We start from the raw sequence: 17,227 nt of genomic DNA on the forward strand, positions 1-17,227 counted from the left end.
GCAAAGCTCTCTGCAGTCTGAGCCTTGGAGGGGAAGGAGAGGACAGAAGCTCCCAAGGTCCTCTGGAAGAGTCCTGCTGGGACCCAACCAAGGCAGGGAAGTGGCCTAGGGGATGGTGAGACACCGAGAGGGCAGCTGGTGGAAAGGAAACCAAACCTCCCCCGGGGCCAGAAGGCTCCATGTGGTGGTGCCCTGCCCCAGGGGAGCCCTCAGGGAATGCCAGGCTGGCACCAGAGGGCCTGGAGCCCGTGAGGGACTCTGCAGCTGCGCTCAGGAGGCGACAGGAGGGTAAATGAAGTTGTGTGGATGGAGGCAGAGCTGAGCTAAAGGGACACCTCAGCTGCTTGGAGCCAGGCAGCACAGCCCCAGCCCCCCAGTGTGGACCACCCCTGGGGGTCTGTGCTGCCCAGCACAGGCAAAGCAAGGAAAGCAGAGACCTGCAGCAGAGGAAGAGTCCAGCAAATACTTTAATGCTTGTCTGTGGAGCAGGGCCCAGGGCAAAGGGGCCGAGGGGGGGACCCCGACCCGGGCAAGAGCTGCAGGGTTTGCTGTGTGTGCAGAGGGCTGTGGGGGGAGAAGGAGCTGCTAAGCCTCTGCAGCTGTGAGGAGCAAGGCTGTGGGGGTGTCCTGCCCAGCTGCTGGGCCAGGACGTGCAGCAAGCAGCTTCAGCTGCAGCAAGGGAGAGGAGCTGAGGGGGCAAGAGCCCACCTGAAGGTGAAGCTCAAGGTGGGAACTGGAGATATGGGGAGGCAACACTGGAGGGGTTTGCAAGCAGCTCAGGGAGCTGCCAGGAGCACCTCTGCCACAGCAGGGCTGCAGGGCTGCTCCCAGGGCCTCCCTCAGTGCCAGCACAGCTGCTGGCACCAGGCAGGGCTGCAGAGCTGCTCCCAGGGCCTCCCTCAGTGCCAGCACAGCTGCTGGCACCAGGCAGGGCTGCAGGGCTGCTCCCAGGGCCTCCCTCAGTGCCAGCACAGCTGCTGGCACCAGGCAGGGCTGCAGGGCTGCTCCCAGGGCCCCCCTCAGTGCCAGCACAGCTGCTGGCACCAGGCAGGGCTGCAGAGCTGCTCCCAGGGCCTCCCTCAGTGCCAGCACAGCTGCTGGCACCAGGCAGGGCTGCAGGGCTGCTCCCAGGGCCTCCCTCAGTGCCAGCACAGCTGCTGGCTCCAGGCAGGGCTGCAGGGCTGCTGGGCTCTCTCCCAGCTTGGCAATCCCCATGCTGCAGAGCTGAGTCTCACTCCTGGGCACTTCTGTGGCAGCACCAAACCCCCTGCTGCAGCCACCGTGGAGAGGCCCCAGAGGGCAGGAGGCTCAGCTGGGTCAGAGCTGTCCCAGGCTGCAGCCCAGAGCTCATTCCCTGCCTCTGAGGTCCCTCCAGGTCCCCCCTGAGCTGTCTGCTCTGGGAGATGTGATGCTGGGGCAGGGGGAGCTGGGCTCAGACAGAGCCAGTCACAGTTTCAAGAGCCACAGAGTCACCTGGGGTGAGAAGCACAGAGCTAAATCCCTGAGCTGGGAGGCTCTCCCTGCTCTGCAGAGGGACTGGGGAGGGGAGTGAGGAGCTTCCCTCCCTCCCTTCCCCCAGAACGCTGCTGGAGCATTAGTCATGAAGGGAACCAGGTCAAGGCACTTCCCCAAGGCACTGTGTCCAGGAGGGGCTGAGCTCTGCTGGCTGGGCAGCTCCCAAACTGCAGCCCTGAGCTGGGGTGTGCCAGCACCATCCTGCCCTGCTGAGCCTGGAAGGCAAGGAGCTGACAGGGGGCTGGGCTGCAGCTCCAGTGCCTCCCCCCTCGAGCAAGGGAGGCCCCAAGGGTGCTGCTGGTCTGCCAGCAGCCAGCTCTGCCCCCAGCAGCAGGGGGAGGGCAGGAAGGTGCCTGCAGCCCCCACTGCTTTGTAGTGTTTGGAGAGCTGCTGCTGCTTCCCTGCTCTGCCACAGGAGCTCATGGAGAGCAGTGGGGCTGCAGCCCAGCCCCTGCATCAGCCTCGGAGAGCTGCAGGTCTCCAGGTTCAGGCTGTGGCAGGGCAGCCTGGCAGTGCTGCCCAGGGGGGGCAGGGCTGTCAGGGGCAGGGGCTGTCAGGAGGCTGTCAGGGGGCTGTCAGGAGGCTGTCAGGGGGCTGTCAGGGGGCAGGGCTGTCAGAGTGTTGCTTTACAACAGGGTCAGGATTCTTCTTCAAGGGAAGGAGGAGGCTCAAGTATTTAAGCTCAGGACCAGAGGGAGGTGAATGCCAGCCCCACAGCTGCAGGAGCCAGGGCTGCAATCCCCCTTCAGAAGTGGTCAGGGTCTGGGCTAGAGCCACCAGCAAGAGGGGGGCTCTGCCCCTCCCCAGGGAGTGGACAGGACCCCCCCCCACATTATCACAAGAAGTTTGCTCCTTCAGACGCTTGGCTGCAGGGGAGCTGCTGTGGCTGGGGGCTGGGAGTGCCAGAGCCCTGCTGCCCCAGCAGCTAAGGCATCAAACAGGCCAAGGGGAACCTCCCCCCCGCTGCTCTCCGTAGCTCCCGGTGGTGTCTGTGGAGGTGGCAGAGTCTCTGGGCCTTGTGGTGGGAGGCTCACAGCTCCAAGCTGTGCTCTGTCTCTCAGAGGTTCCTGGAGTCTCCTCTCCCTTGGGAGGTGTCAATGCAGAGCAGAGCTCTGAGAGCTCAGCCAGCCCCCCCCAGCCTCTGCCCACCCCTCGGTCAGGGCCGGAGGAAGCGTCGTACCACCAGGTGCCCCAGCAGCACCAGGGCCACCACCACCAGCATGTAGTTCACATAAACATTGTCCAGCTTGAGGGCAGCCACCTGGCAGGGGACAGAGCAACCACAGCAGTTAGCCCCGCGGGGGCCAGGCTGCCCCGGCCGACCCCCCCCCGCCTCAGGCGCAGAGCCCAGGCTGCAGCCTCCCCCGGCACTGAACCACACAACTGTCAGGGCTGGAAGGGACCTCCAGGACCCTCCGGTTCCAGCCCCCCTGCCACGGGCAGGGACACCTCACACCGGCTCGGGTCGCTCAGAGCTCCACCCCGCCCGGCCCCCCAACCCCCGGGCCCGGGCGGCCCCCGCGGCTCACCCATCCTCCCTGCTGGGCGATCCAGCGGGCGATGTGGTTGTGCAGCATGAACTCGGCCACGAATCTGGCGATGCGGCGCAGGAAGCCGGGGATGCCCTGCTGGTACACGTGCAGCGCCATGCGGTACCCGAAGCCCAGCAGCGCCACCACGCGGCCCCAGTTGATGCCACTCTCGAACAGGCTGCAAGGAAGCCAGCGCCGGGCTGAGAGCTGCGCCCCGCGGCCCCGGACTCACCATGGCTGGCAGGGCTCAGCCAGCTCCAGCCCCCTGCCATGGGCAGGGACACCTCACACCGCAGCAGGTTGCTCACAGCCACCTCCAGCCTGGCTGCAAACACCTCCAGGCAGGAGGCTTCCACCACTCCCTGGGCAGCCTGTGCCAGGCTCTCACCACCCTCCTGGGGAACAACTTCTTCCTAACATCCAATCTCAATCTCCCCTCTTCTGGCTTGGCTCCATCCCCCCCAGTCCTATCCCTCCCTGACACCCTCAGAAGTCCCTCCCCAGCTTTCTTGCAGCCCCCTGCAGATCCTGGAAAGCCACAATGAGTCTCCTCGGAGCCTTCTCTCCAGCCTGAATGCTGTGCTGGGCCCTGAGCTGTATCCTAGAGCTTTTGCTTTGCTTGGGAAAGGTCTCTGAGATCACCCCTCAGGGCTGGGTTGGGTCTGGATGATCTTTGAGGCCTCTCCCAAAGGGCTGTTTTGGTGATTCTGGGGTCATGGAGCCCAGCTCTCGGCCCCAGACCACCACGGCCACCACAGCCACCTGGCTGGACAGCCATGGTCACTCTGTGGCTGACACTTTGGGCCACCCACAACCAGGATGTGTTATCAGAGAATGGTTTGGGTTGGGAAAGCCCTCTGGGATCATCCAGTCCGGCCAGCAGCCCAGCACCACCATGGCCACTAAAGCATCTCCCCAGGTGCCATGGCCACAGCTCTCCTGAGCACCAGCAGGCAGGGAGCACCCAGAGCCTCCCTGGGCAGCCTGTGCCAGTGCCTCACCACCCTCACTGTAGATGGCTGCTGCTGCTCTGCACCATCCTGCCCTTCCCCCAGGTCTCCACATCAGCCTCCTGGAGCTCCTGGCTTCCCATGGGCAGTGAAGGAGGGAAGCTGGACCTGGTGGTGGTTTAAGCTCTCCTTAGGCTGCAGCAAGGTCAGCAGCTGCTACACAGGCAGCCCAGAGCAGGAGCTGCCACCCAAAGCATCCCTGAGCTGTGCAGTCCTGCCTGGAGCCCAGGAGGTTGATCTCTAAGGACATCAGAACAGGATTCTTCCTTCTCCTGCACAGACAAACCCCTCCCAGACCAAATCCTGCTCTTTCCTTTGGCTGAAGCTCCCAAGGGCTGCAGGAGCTCCAGAAGGTCCCTACCCAACACCTGCTGCTCCAGGGTTTGGCTGCCCTGGGTGTGTTTGGCACTGGTGCCCCTAGCCCAGGTCTGGAGCTGTTCCTTCCTGGTCTGCAGCGAAGCGAGGAGCGAGGAAAGGAAAGGAGCAGAGCAGCCTCAGGCCCTGGTGGCCCTGCACAAAGGGGGCTGCCTCCTCTGCAGAGCCTGGGCATGGAGCTGTCACCAGGCAGGTGGCAGAGGGAGGAGGGAGGTAGAGCCTGGGAGGGGAGAGCAGGAGACAGGCAGCAGGAGGAGAGGCAGAGAGGTTGATTTACCTGCTCGCGGCGCGCTACCCGCCCCAGGCTGGTGAGGAGAGCCCAGCGTGGCTTCCCGAGGACAGGGGAGCAGCAGGGGACAGAAGAGAGGCAGTTAGACAACAAACACCGAGCAGAGGCATGGGGCTGTGCTGGGAGCCACGGGAGCCTGGCAGCCAGAGCCCCCAGCTCCTCTCCTGGCTCTGCCAGAGGACTTCTGCCTGACCCTGGGCAAACCACTTCGTGTGCACAGTGCCTTGGCTTGCCTGCGGACACAGAGGGGATGCTGCACCCCCTCATGGCCACCTCCATCCAAGCCTGCACCTCAGGCAACCAGGGCCACAGCTTCTCCAGGTCTTTGCTTTCACTCTTCAGCCTGTTTCTGTGCTTTGAGTGGGAGAGTGTCACCTGCAGGAGGTAGCTGCAGGCGCTGGAAGCCTGTGGAGCATCCCCAGCCTCAGCTGCTCCAGCCCCGCTCCGAGGGGACCGAGCCAGGGACAGCCTGTAGCTGTGCTTGTTTGTGCCTCTGGGAGCCTGACCCCTCAGGACTTCTCAGCCACCAGGGGAGTGGCACTGGGACCAGCAGCAGGTCTGCCTCGGGCCAGGGCTGGTCACATCCCTGAAGGGGAGCTGGGGCATCCCCTTGGCAGCTGGTGCCCAGGCACATCCCCAGGCTGTCTGACCCCTGCCTGCTTGTGCAGGGGCTGTGAGATGAGTGTCAGGTGAAGGTTGTCCAAGCACTGTGCAGGAGGAAGAGCAGACAGGCAGGAAACACAGGAACCATCCCACTGAGCGTGCTGGGGGCTCAGCCCAGGGGCAGAGCTCGGACGGACACAGCCGGGCAGGCAGCTGCCCCGGGCCGGGCTCTGGCCGAGCGCACCGCACCCCACCTGCCCTTCCCTCCCCTGCCTCCCCCGGGCAAGGCAGCTGCTGGGCTTACCTGGAGGCTATCCTGGTGAAGTACTCGTAGGCATTGTCCTTGGTGGGCTGCAGGGACTTGAGCATGCAGCGGAACTCTTCGTCGTAGCGCTCGTTGATGTCGTCCCCGATGATGGCCAAGCGCCTCCCCACCTGGCTCCCCGTGCTGCCCAGGGCACAGCTCAGTGAGCCTGGGGGGCTGGCACGGAGCCTGCCGCGGGGTGGGGGCAGAGCCTCACCTGTAGACCTCCTCCTGCTGGAACTCCTCGATCTCGGGGTCCAGGGGCACCTCCTCCCCCTCCTCCCTCTCCCGCCGGTAGCGGTGGAAGGCATAGCTCCGGAACACCTCCTCCGTCTCCTCCACCACCTGGGTCTCTGAGAGGCAGAGGAAGCACAGGTACAGGCAGGATCCTGGTCTGGGTTGGGAGCCCCCCCCAGAGGCCATCTGGGCCAAGCCCTGCAGCCAGCAGGGACAGCCCCCCCGTCCCCAGGGAGGAGAGAGAGCATCCCCTGCTCCGCAGCCTGGAGCCAGCCCGGTGGTGCCAGCATGGGCAGGGCCCTGCTGCACTGCACCTGAGGGAGCCCAACACAAGCTGCTCCTCAGAGGGGAGGTGCTGAGGCCACTCTGCCTTCTGAGGGGCACAGAACCACCTTCTGAGCCCATCTCTGGGGGGGGGCAGCTGCAGGAGTGCCACAGCACAAACCAGATGCTCCTCTGCTCCTGCCTGGCAGCTCTCCCTCCCCCTCCTCCACAAGGGCTCAGCACAAACCAGTGCAGGAATCTCAGCTCCAGACCCAGGCTGGAGGGAGGCAAAGCTCAGCCTGGTGCTGCCCATCAAGCCTCAGCCAACAATCTTCCTTATCAGTGCCACCAAGCCTCATGGCCTGGCAGGGCACAGCAGGGAGGTGGGGAGCAGGAGTCGTTCCGTGGTGGTTCCCTCACACATGGCTGCTCTCTCCTGCACCCAGCAGCCTGGCAGTGCCAGGGTGGGCTGCTGGGAGGGACACAGAGGAGAGGAGTTGAGCAACTTGCCAGCTGCAGGCCCTGAGAGGTGACCCTGGGGGTCAGAGAAAGGCAACCAAGCTGGGGCAGGGTCTGGAGAAGAGGGCTGGGGAGGAGCAGCTGAGGGAGCTGGGGAGGAGGAGGCTGAGAGGAGTCAGCACAGCCCCAGGTATGGCTCCAGAGGCTGAGCCCAGCCCAGGAGCACAGCCCCAGGTATGGCTCCAGAGGCTGAGCCCAGCCCAGGAGCCCAGCCCAGGTATGGCCAATAAAGCAGCCTGGAGCTGGCTCTGAGCTCAGAGCTAAACAGTTTGGCTTAGCTCCTGGTCCCCACCATTGACAGAGCTGCAGTGCCTCAGCCTTGCAAGTCCCCTGCACAGCAGGTTCAGAAGTGTTCCCTGCCTCAGCTTCCCTGCTCTCTATCACCTGGGCACCAAGCAGGAGCTGAGGTTTCCCCTGGGATCCTCCTGCCCCCACACCCAGCTGCAGCCCCCAGTGTCAGAGGGGCTGAGGCACAAGGGATGGACCCTGACCTGCAGCTGAGTGCTGCTCTGCTGGGCACACACAGCCCTGAGCTCCTCCAGCCACTGCTGTGGTAAGAGTGAAACCAAGAGCCCAGGCACTGCCCAGCCAGGAGTTTCCCTCTGCTCTCAGCATCAGGAACCTTCTGTGCTCAGGGAAGGGAAAGTAAATGTCAGCAGCCCCCAGCTGTGCATCTGACTGCCAGCTGGGCTGCCCCATGCCACCCTGCTCTGCATCCCAGGGACCTCTGGAGCTCCCCCAGCCCAAGCCCTGCTCCAGCAGGGCAGCCACAGCAGCTTGCCCAGGGGCACAGTGCCCAGGGGGGGTTGGAAGCTCTCCAGAGACTGCACAACCTCTCTGGCAGCCTGCTCCAGGCCTCCAGCAGCCTCACCAAAGAACTTTCTCTTCTCCTGGGTTCCAGTCTGTGCCCCCTGCCCCTTGCCCTGTCCCTGGGCACCACTCAGCAGAGTCTGGCCCCAGCCTCTTGCCCCCCACAGCTCCTTTAGCTCTTGCTGAGCATTGCTCAGCTGCCCTCTGGGGCTGCTCCTCTCCAGGCTCTCAGCCCCAGGGCTCTCAGCCTCTGCTGCTCCCAGAGCTGCTCCAGGCCCCCCAGCAGCTCTGCAGCCTCCCCTGGGCTCTCTGCCTCAGGCTGCCAGCCCCAGCTGCCAGTGCAGCCCAGTCCAGCAGCTGCCTGCACACCCTCCATGCCCCCTGCTGCCCCCTGCACTAATCCCCTGCCGAGCAGCTCCACTCTGGCTCAGCAGAGCTCCAGGGTTTGCTGTCCCAGCCTTGCCCAGGGCCCTGGGGGCATGCAAAGCTCTCCTGCCAGACACAGCAGCCTGGGGAGGGCCTCCCCTGACATCCCAGCAGCCTTTACCTGAGTTGAGCTCCTGTGCCCGCCGGTGCCTGGCGCTGTCCTGGCGTCCCTGTGCCCTGGGGGGGTCACCCTGGCTCCCTGAGGCCATTGCAGAGAGCTGCTTGGCAATGTCAGCTTCACCTGGAAGGATGAGAGCCTGTCAGTGACCTGGGCTGGGACCCTCCCACCCCCCTCCTCACCCACCTGCCCCTCTGCAGCCTTTGGCTGCAGCCCTGCTGCCTGCTCCTCTCTGCAGCCTGGCTCCTCCCTGCCTCCTGCTGCTGCTCCCCTGAGCCTTGGCCCAGCCAGGAAGCTTTGCTTGGATTCCTCCCCTGGCTCCTCTCAGTGCCATGGTGGCAGAGAGCTGTGTCACAAGAGGGAAGTTCCCCAACTCCCTACCCCTCCTCACCACCTGCCCACCCCTGCCCCACTGGGGCAGTGCTGAGGCCTGCTCCAGCTCAGCCCAGCCCCCTGCCCTGGCTCCATGCTGGGCTGGAGCACAAAGGGCTGCACCCAGGATGTGTCTGGGAGCTGAGCTGCTGCCCCAGCCTGCAGCCACTGCGGGGCAGAGTGTGGCCAGCAGCTGCACCCACAGCTCTGAGAGGCCTTTTCCAACCAAACCAACTCCAAGGCTCTGCAGGAGCACAGCACAGCACAGCAGCTCCTAACCCCAGGCTGCTGCAGCTCCTAACCCCAGGCTGCTGCAGCTCCTCCCCAGCTGCTGCAGGACCTCCCCAGTTGCTGCAGGACCTCCCCAGGCTGCTGCAGGACCTCCCCAGGCTGCTGCAGGACCTCCCCAGGCTGCTGCAGGACCTCCCCTGGCTGCTGCAGGACCTCCCCAGGCTGCTGCAGGACCTCCCCCGGCTGCTGCAGGACCTCCCCAGGCTGCTGCAGCTCCTCCCCAGGCTGCTGCAGGACCTCCCCAGGCTGCTGCAGGACCTCCCCCGGCTGCTGCAGGACCTCCCCAGGCTGCTGCAGCTCCTCCCCAGGCTGCTGCAGGACCTCCCCTGGCTGCTGCAGGACCTCCCCAGGCTGCTGCAGCTCCTCCCCAGGCTGCTGCAGGACCTCCCCTGGCTGCTGCAGGACCTCCCCAGGCTGCTGCAGGACCTCCCCCGGCTGCTGCAGCTCCTCCCCAGGCTGCTGCAGGACCTCCCCTGGCTGCTGCAGTTCCTCCCCAGCTGCTGCAGCTCCTAACCCCAGGCTGCTGCAGGACCTCCCCAGCTGCTGCAGGACCTCCCCAGGCTGCTGCAGCTCCTCCCCAGGCTGCTGCAGCTCCTGTGCTGCTGATCTCTCACCTTCCTGCCACTTGTTTGCTGCAGCTCCTGCCAGAGCTGAGCTCTCAGTGTTCCTCTACCCAGAGGCTCCAAGCCCTTTGCTCTTTGTGTTTGGTGCCCTGAGCTCCCCCCAGAACAAGCAACCAACAGGAGATGCAAATGCCCAGCTCCTGAGCTTCACAGGCATCCTAACCCACACCTGGAGGGCTCACCCAGCTCCTTTGCTCCTCTGCTTGTGGCACTGAGCTCTGCCCTGGGCTCTGCAGGGGAGGAAGGGAGGCCAGGCAGCTACCAGCAGGGTTAGAGGAGATGAGAGCTGCCAGGCTGCTCTGTGGCAGGCCAGCACAGGCTCCCTGGGCAGGCTCCCACAGGGCTAAGCTGCTGACCTGCAGCAGGTCTGCACCCCTGGAGACCCCAGCAGGAGCCTGAGGTTCCAGCTGCAAGCAGCAGCTGCTGCAAGAGGAGAGCCACATGTGGGCCAGGCTCACAGCCTCCCCCTGGGGAGCACCCAGAGCTAGAGGCACTCAGAGGCCAGAAGCAGGATGGTGAAGGGCAGCCTGCAGTCAGGGGGGGCTGGGGGGCTGGCAATGCAAAGCACATCAGCCCAGCTCCCAAAGCCACCACAGATTTGCATGCTGCACTCAGGCAGCCACAGGGGCACCCAGGTGGGGGGAGGACTTTTCCCTCTTCTCTCCCCAGCTCAACCTCCTTGATCCAAGGGAGAGCTGCAAACATGGGGAGGGGACAGAGGGTAAGAGGGGGAGGAGAGCTGGACCCTGCTTGCCCTGAGGAGCAGAGACCCAAGCTCCAGAGCTGCTCCTCTCCTGCTCTTCCCTGCTCTGGGGCAGACTGGAGACAGCTCAGGACACGCCTGGGGAGGCTGCCAGCAGCCCAGATCCCCTCCTCCACAGAGGAAACCTTCCCTTGCACCCTCACTGCCATTCCCAGCCCCTCCTGGGCACTTGGGAGCCCTCTGTGCAGAGGGAGGGGGCCCTGGGGAGGATGCAGGTCCCTAGGTGCAGCCAGATGTGTTTGACAGCAGCCTCAGGCCCGCGGCTGAACCACGAAGGAGGAGCAGGAGTCCTGGTGGGTGTGAGGGGGGAGCAGAGGAACCCAGTGGCCAGGAGCAGCTGAGTCACAGCAGGCTGGGGCTGGCCCCTGCTGCAGGGCAGCTTTCATTTTCATTTTCCCTCTCCATGCAGTTTCCTGCAGTGCTCTGCAGCCCTGGGGCACACAGGCACAGCTGGCACCAACAGGCTGCCCTCAGCCCCTGCCCCTGCACTCTGAGTGCCTGCAGTGCTCTGCAGCCCTGGGGCACACAGGCACAGCTGGCACCAACAGGCTGCCCCTGGACCCCTGCCCCTGCACAGTGAGTGCCTGCAGTGCTCTGCAGCCCTGGGGCACACAGGCACAGCTGGCACCAACAGGCTGCCCTCAGCCCCTGCTCCTGCACAGTGAGTGCCTGCAGTGCTCTGCAGCCCTGGGGCACACAGGCACAGCTGGCACCAACAGGCTGCCCTCAGCCCCTGCTCCTGCACAGTGAGTGCCTGCAGTGCTCTGCAGCCCTGGGGCACACAGGGACAGCTGGCACCAACAGGCTGCCCCTGGACCCCTGCTCCTGCACAGTGAGTGCCTGCAGTGCTCTGCAGCCCTGGGGCACACAGGCACAGCTGGCACCAACAGGCTGCCCCTGGACCCCTGCCCCTACACAGTGAGTGCCTGCAGTGCTCTGCAGCCCTGGGGCACACAGGCACAGCTGGCACCCAACAGGCTGCCCTCAGCCCCTGCTCCTGCACAGTGAGTGCCCAGGAGAGCTCAGTGCCAGCCTCTGCTGGGGTCAAAGCAGCCCAGAGCATCCTCTCCAGTGCCCAGACTGCTGCTGCCCACACTCCTCCTGCTTCCCAGCCCAAGGCCCCCTTGATTCACCCTCTTGCCCCTCTGTTGCAGGAGTGCCATGCTGGAAGAGAGCCGGGAGGGAGGTGAGGCAGGAGAGCACACAAGGCACAGAGGCAGCCCCAGGCTGCAGCCAGCAAAGGCTCTGCAGCACAGGAGGCAGCTGAGGCGCTGAGGGAAGCTGCAGGGCACTGGGAGCAGTGTGAGAGCCTCAGCAGATGCTCAAAGCCACAGCTGCACCCTCCTGCAGGAGGCCACAAGGGGTTAAAAGCAGCAGCAGCAGCCAGCACCGAGGCTGTGGGCTCAGCAGCAGCTCCAGGAGGCACAGGAACCTTATCTTAGCACCAGAGCTTGTGCCAGGCCTGGGGCTTTAATCAGCTCCCTGGAGCCTGCCAGCCTTCCCTAATAAAGGAAAGCAGAGAGACCTTTGCCTCCCCTCTGCCTCAGCTCAGCCTCAAAGGTCTCTGGCAGCTTCCTCAGTGCCTCCAGGTCATGCTCACCACTCCTCCCAGGGGATGCTGCCTGCCTGGAGGCACCAGCAGCCTGCAAGCTGCAGCAGGGCAGAGGAGCTGCAGCAGCAGCCAGAGTCCCCCATCCCCAGGCCTGGCCCTGGGGCTCTGAGGTCACCCCTGACACGTTGTGAGGATCCTGCTGCAGGAAATGCGTGGAGCATCCTGTGGGACCGGCAGGGCCCTGGGCCCCTGCGTGGGGCTGCTCCTCAGGGAGGTGCTGGGCAGCCAACCCTGCCCAGGCCAGGGGTCCTGCAGGACTCCTGTGCCCCTCTGCCAGCCCTGCTCCTCCCAGGCAAGGTAAGTTTGCCCAGCTTGGTTTTACTGCCCCAGCACAGGACCAGGGTCCGGCTGGCCCAGCAGCCCTGGCAGGCAGGGTCAGCCCAGCCGGGGTGCCCCACAAGCCCCTGTGCCCTCCCCCCCGAGGTGCCCAGCGCTGGGTGGGAAGCTTGCAGGGCAGCCCCCGAAGCCACATTGCTGTGCCCACGTCTGAGGTCACCGCCCAGAGCAGGGCAAGGCGGATGCCAGCCTGGTCCTCAGCGTGGCACAACTCTTCCCACCGCTCACCTGTGGCCTGCCCCCGAGCCTCCCATCCCCCCAGGCCGAGCGCTGCCCGGGGGACGGCTGCCACCATGACCTTGCCAGAGAGGAAAGCCCAACCCGCTCGCAGGCGACACAGCCGAAGGGGGCAACGTCCCCTCCTGGGAGCTCGGAGCGGGACCCTTCAGCCCTGGCGCAGCCGCTGCGCCCACCGGAGAGCCGCTTGCGGAGGTACCCCCCCATGTACTGCAGCCTGCTCCACCGGGTGGTGCAGGATGAGACCCTGCTGGGCTCCCCCCAGAGCCCTCCGGCATTCTGGGGGTCCCGGGACATCCCTCTCCCGGTTCCCGCTGCATCCCCCCCCGGGGGTCCCGGGACATCCCTCCCCCCGCTCCCGGTACCCCCGCTCCCGGGACATGCCTGCTCCGGGTCCCGGCAGCCCCGCAGCGCCCGGCCGGGCCCGGGGACGACAGATAACCCACCCCGGCGGGGGGCTGCGGGGGGCTGCGGGGTGGGGGGACCGCAGTTACTCACCGAGGACCAGGCAGGTCGGGGCGCCCGCTGGGGTTAAGGCATCCCGGCGGGGAGCTGCTGCTCCATCCCCTTCCTGCCTCCTCCCCGGAGCGCGGCGCGGGGGAAGGAAGCGAACAGGGCCGGGGAGGAGGAGGGAAAAGAAGAAGAGAGGAAGGGAGGAAAAAAAAGCAACCAACCAACCCAAGTCGAAACCCAGCCCCAGACCATAGACGCGGCCGGGGCCGGGCAGCGCCAGGGCTCAGCTCCCTCTAGAGGCTCCTTGCCCCGCACGGCCGTGGGAAAGCGGCCGGGGGCTGCGGGGCGGCAGGCAGCGGCGACCCCCGAGAGCTCCTGCGAGGGAGGCGGTGGGGACCCTGGCGAGAGTCAAGGCCACACTTGAGCAGGGTCAGCCGGGGGGGTCTGCACAGGATCCCATCCAGGTGGGGGTTGAATGTCTCCACAGAAGGAGACTCCACAGCCTCTCTGGGCAGCCTGCTCCAGGCCTCCAGCAGCCTCACAACAAAGGAGTTTCTCCTCCTGCTGAGGTGGAACTGGGCTCCAGCTTTCACCCACTGCTCCTTGTCCTGCCACCCAGCACCCCCAGCCGGAGCCTGGCACCTTCACCCTGACACCCACCCCTCAGGCATTTACAGAGCTTGGTCAGATCCCCTCTCAGCCTTCCCCAGGCTAAACAGCTCCTCTCAGGGGGCTCTCAGCTTTTCCCTTCCTGACACCCAGCCAAAGAACCCCAACAGGGCAGGTTTGCAGCACAGGAGCTCCTCTGCAGCAGAGCACAGGCTCTGGCTGCTGGGGGAGGGCTGTGAGAGAGGCTGAGAGAGCCAGAGGAGCAGGCAGGGCTGCAGGAAGTGGTGGTGCAGGGGCTGTGGGCTTGGTGGTGCTGTGCTGAAGCTCTGCTGGGGCAGGGGTGTGGGGCCTGAGCGGTGCAGCACGGAGAGAGCAGGATGTGACCCCTGTGCTGGATGCTGCAGGGCTGGAAATCAGCTCCTGGAGGAGTGGTGAAGCCCAGGGCAGTGTGTCAAGAGCCGTCCTGGGGAGCTGCCTGAAGCTGTGCTCAAGAGTTGGGGCTTTAATAGATTCCTTTGTGCACAAATCCTGCCCCTGCCTGGCAGAGCACAGCAGCCAGGGCAGCGCTTGCCACACAGCAGCCTGGGGGCCAAGGGCCTGCTGGGGCAAACCTCCTGCTCCTGATGTGACCCTGAGCCGCTCTTGGGCCTTGCTTGCCTCAGTTTCCCCTGCGTGCCAGTGGCCATGAGGTGCCTGGAGATCTCCAGAGGCTAGGCTGGCATGGCAGGGGCCGGGGTGGGGGGAAAGGAGAGGAGGAAGAGGTTGGTGCAGATCAGCTCCTGGATCACCAGCAGCAGAGGCACTTTGGGAGCTCTGCCAGCACCTCCTTGGGGTTTTCCCCACCGCAGCCTCAGGTCCTGGCAATGCTGATGGAGCTGGGAAGCAGAGAGGAGGCTGCGGCACCGCTCCTGCTGCCCGGACGCGCCTCGGATGTGCTCCTGGGTGCGAGGGGAGTTCCTCTGCCGAGGATGGGAGCAGAATCCCCCCGCGGCTGCCCCCCAGCCCTTCAGCTGCGCTGCGAGAAGCTGCTGGGGATGAAATGTCCTCGGAGCAGCAGGTGGCAGCCTCTGACTGCCAACCGAGCCGAGCCGAGCCGAGCCGAGCGGGACGGCCGCGGAGCGGGGAGAAGTCACCGCCCTCAGTCCGTGCACAGGAGGAGAAGTCCGGGAGGTGCCGGGGGGCTGCCCACCCTTGCTGCCCGCTGGGCACTGTGAGGCCTGGGGGTCGCTTCGCAGCGCCGCACCTGCCCGGGGCTGCCGTCCTGTCCCCAGAGGCGGCAGCAAGGGGGTGGGAAACTCCCCAGCGCCGGCGGAAAGCGGAGCCTGGAGGTGGTTTCTTTGTCTGCTGCCCGCAGGACAGGAGCTCTGCTGCCTTGTTTGCCTGGTTAATGCCTCCCCCCCGCGCTCGGCTCCCTCCGCAGCCACCTCGCAGCGCAGTGCCTGGGGAATTTGGAGCCCACCCCCCGAGTTTAGCAGAGCTGCCTCTCCATCCCAACCCATCTGCCACCAGCCCCAGGGTGCAGAGCTGCTCCCCACGGCCCCCCACAGCCCCCTGCAGCCCCTGCAGGCAGATGCCAATTCGTGAGCCTGGCGTTCCCAGGCAGAGAGGCAGGGGGTGCCTGGCGCGGCTCCCAGGGCTGCGGCTCCCAGGGCTGCGGCCGGGGGGGAGCTGCTGCTGTGCGGTGCCTGGGGGTGGGGGGGGTGCAAGCAGTTGGCCCCACGGGGGTGCTAGGTCAGCCTCGCTTCACGCTGATGGTTGCAGTGTGGTGGCACAGCTCCGGCTCCTGCAGTGGGAGATGCTGAAGGTGCCCTGAGCTCCGTGCCCCAGGGGCTGCCCAGTAGCCTGTCTGGGGCGTGGGGCAGCACTGGGCAGCAAGGCTGGCGGGGGGCAGTGCTGCTCTGCCAGCTGCTTCCACCCCTGAGGTTTCTTCTCCCTCCCTAGATCCGGGTCTGAGGAGAGGGCCCCCGGTGGATCCCTCATGTCCCAGAGGAGACATCGATGCTGCCTCTGCTCCCCACCCTGGGACTGGCTCTGCTCAGGTTTGTCCCAGCGAGCTGCTCAGCTCCAGCTTTCTCCTCTTCTTTCCTCTCTGTTTCTCTGTAATGAACATTCCACATTTCCCTTCTGGCTTCCTGCTTTCCTGCTGCCTGGGAAGGACCCATGAGTCTCCCCCCCTGGGCTGTCAGGGCCTGGCTTGGCTTGGAATTACTTCATTTTTTTTCAGCTGAAGCATTTAATGTGAATAAATTGCTCTCACTTCTCCCTCTGATTATTCACTTTGCCTTATTAAACACTTCTCTGCTGAATCTCTTTTCCTCCCTCCCCAGCCCTTCCACCCTGCAGCCTTCTCTCCACATCAGTTATGCTCTGTGGCTTCTCAAGGTCTGAGGTCTCTGTGACCACTGCTGGTCTCCATCCCCTGGGGCTAAAGCCAACCTCTCCTCACCTCTGGCCGCTGCTGCTTTGGATGCAGCCCAGGCTGCCCTTGGCCTTCTGTGCTGCCAGTGCCCCTTGCTGGCTCCTGCCCAGCTTCTCCCCCACCAGCACCCCCAGGTGCTTCTCTGCAGGGCTGCTCTCAACCTCATCCCCCCAGCCTGGACTGGTAGCAAGCATTGCCCCAGCCCCAGTGCAGGACCTTGCTGCTGGCCTTGCTGAACCTGATGAGGTTCTCCTGAGCCCCCTGGGCAGGAGGTGTCCTGTCCCTGCATCCCAGTGCTGGTGCTTGAGCCAGGGGCCTCAGCAGCAGTTCCCAGCCCTGAGCAGCTCATTCACAGCAGGCTGGAGGAGCTGCTGGCAGCTTGGTTCCTGCTAATCTGGGAATTGTATGGCAGGAAGCTCACACCCAGCAGACCTGCCCGGCACAAAGCCTGCAGTGTGTGCAGCAGCCCTCCCCAGCTCCCTCTGCACAGCTCAGGGCTGCTCCTCAGCAGTCCCCAGCCCGTGGGGCCTTGCTGGGTCCCTCCCTGGACCTGCCTGAGGGTCAGGCACCTGCTTTGGCTGCAAGGGACAGAGCTCAGCCCTCCCATAAGAGGAAGGGGCTCCCAGCCTGGGATGCTGTCACAACCAGCCCCTGCCCCAGGCAGTCCCTGGGGCACAGCACCAAAGGGGGCTCTGAAGCCAGGGCTGTGAAGGAGATGAGCTCCATGGTCAGCTCTGGGCTGCCTACTCTGCACCCTGTCAGTGGCAAAGCAACCACAGCCAGCAGCTCTTTCACAGCAGATCAGTCCTGGCCCCTTCCCAGGCAGCCTTCCTGGGTACCAAACCTCCCTGTCCTTGGCACATCCTTAGAAGCCTCGAGGTCCAAAGAGAGCTGTGTGAGAAGCTGAGCTGGCCCAGAGCATGGAGGTACTACTAGGCAGCTGCCTCTGCCAGGCCATGTGTCACACACCAGCCCAAGGAGGTGTCAGGAGGAAGGGTTTGCCTTGGCTGAGTCATTTCAGAGCTGCTTGTTCCAGGGCTGTGTGCACCTCTGTGGGAAGCAGCTGCTGTCCTGAACCAGGGCTGGCAGCAGCAGGTCACTGCCACAGCATCCCTGCTCTGCGTGGGGCTGCCCCCCCTGCTGCTCCCCCTGCACCCTGAGCCGGCCCTGGCAGTGCTGGGGGCAGGCTGGGGGGCAGGAGCTGAGGGCAGAGTGGGGCCCAGCGCCTGGAGAAGGAGCTGCAGGTTCCTGTGATGCTCCCACATCCTGCTGGAGGTATTTTGAGAAGGCTGTTTACAAACACCAAGGTGGTGCCAGGAGCAGGCAAGGCCACCCAGCCCCTGGCAGCTGCAGCAGCCTCTGCAGACCTCTTTGTGCTGCCATGCCCAGCAGCACTGGAGTGCTCTACTGGCTGCAGCTTCTCCACTCCTGGAGGTGGAGGGGGGTGGCCCAGTGGCACCAGCCTGGCACTGGGATGCTCAGCCCAGCTGCCTGCATCCTCCTGTGCTTG

The 17,227-nt window shown here is 65.1% G+C and overlaps 1 protein-coding gene across 2 annotated transcripts; it reads right to left on the bottom strand.

Annotated features, from left to right (window-relative positions):
- Nucleotides 1–449: 449 nt before the first annotated feature.
- Nucleotides 450–12,815, bottom strand: BAK1 (BCL2 antagonist/killer 1). 2 transcript variants are annotated; one of them, XM_068159804.1, is made up of 7 exons: nt 12,735–12,815; nt 8,006–8,125; nt 5,846–5,981; nt 5,629–5,772; nt 4,710–4,737; nt 3,045–3,225; nt 450–2,776 (listed from the first exon to the last, which is right to left on the bottom strand). In XM_068159804.1, exons 2-7 carry the CDS (start codon nt 8,091–8,093, stop codon nt 2,610–2,612), a joined length of 744 nt encoding a protein of 247 aa, XP_068015905.1. In that variant the 5' UTR covers nt 8,094–8,125; nt 12,735–12,815; the 3' UTR covers nt 450–2,609. The 2 variants fall into 2 exon arrangements, with proteins under 2 accessions (XP_068015905.1, XP_068015907.1); XM_068159806.1 differs by lacking the exon at nt 4,710–4,737.
- Between the last annotated feature and the right edge of the window lie 4,412 nt (nt 12,816–17,227).

Source organism: Melanerpes formicivorus, unplaced genomic scaffold (genome assembly GCF_026170545.1).
Source record: "Melanerpes formicivorus ecotype bairdi unplaced genomic scaffold, bMelFor1.0.p_v2 SCAF_46, whole genome shotgun sequence".
Taxonomy (NCBI): domain Eukaryota; kingdom Metazoa; phylum Chordata; class Aves; order Piciformes; family Picidae; genus Melanerpes; species Melanerpes formicivorus.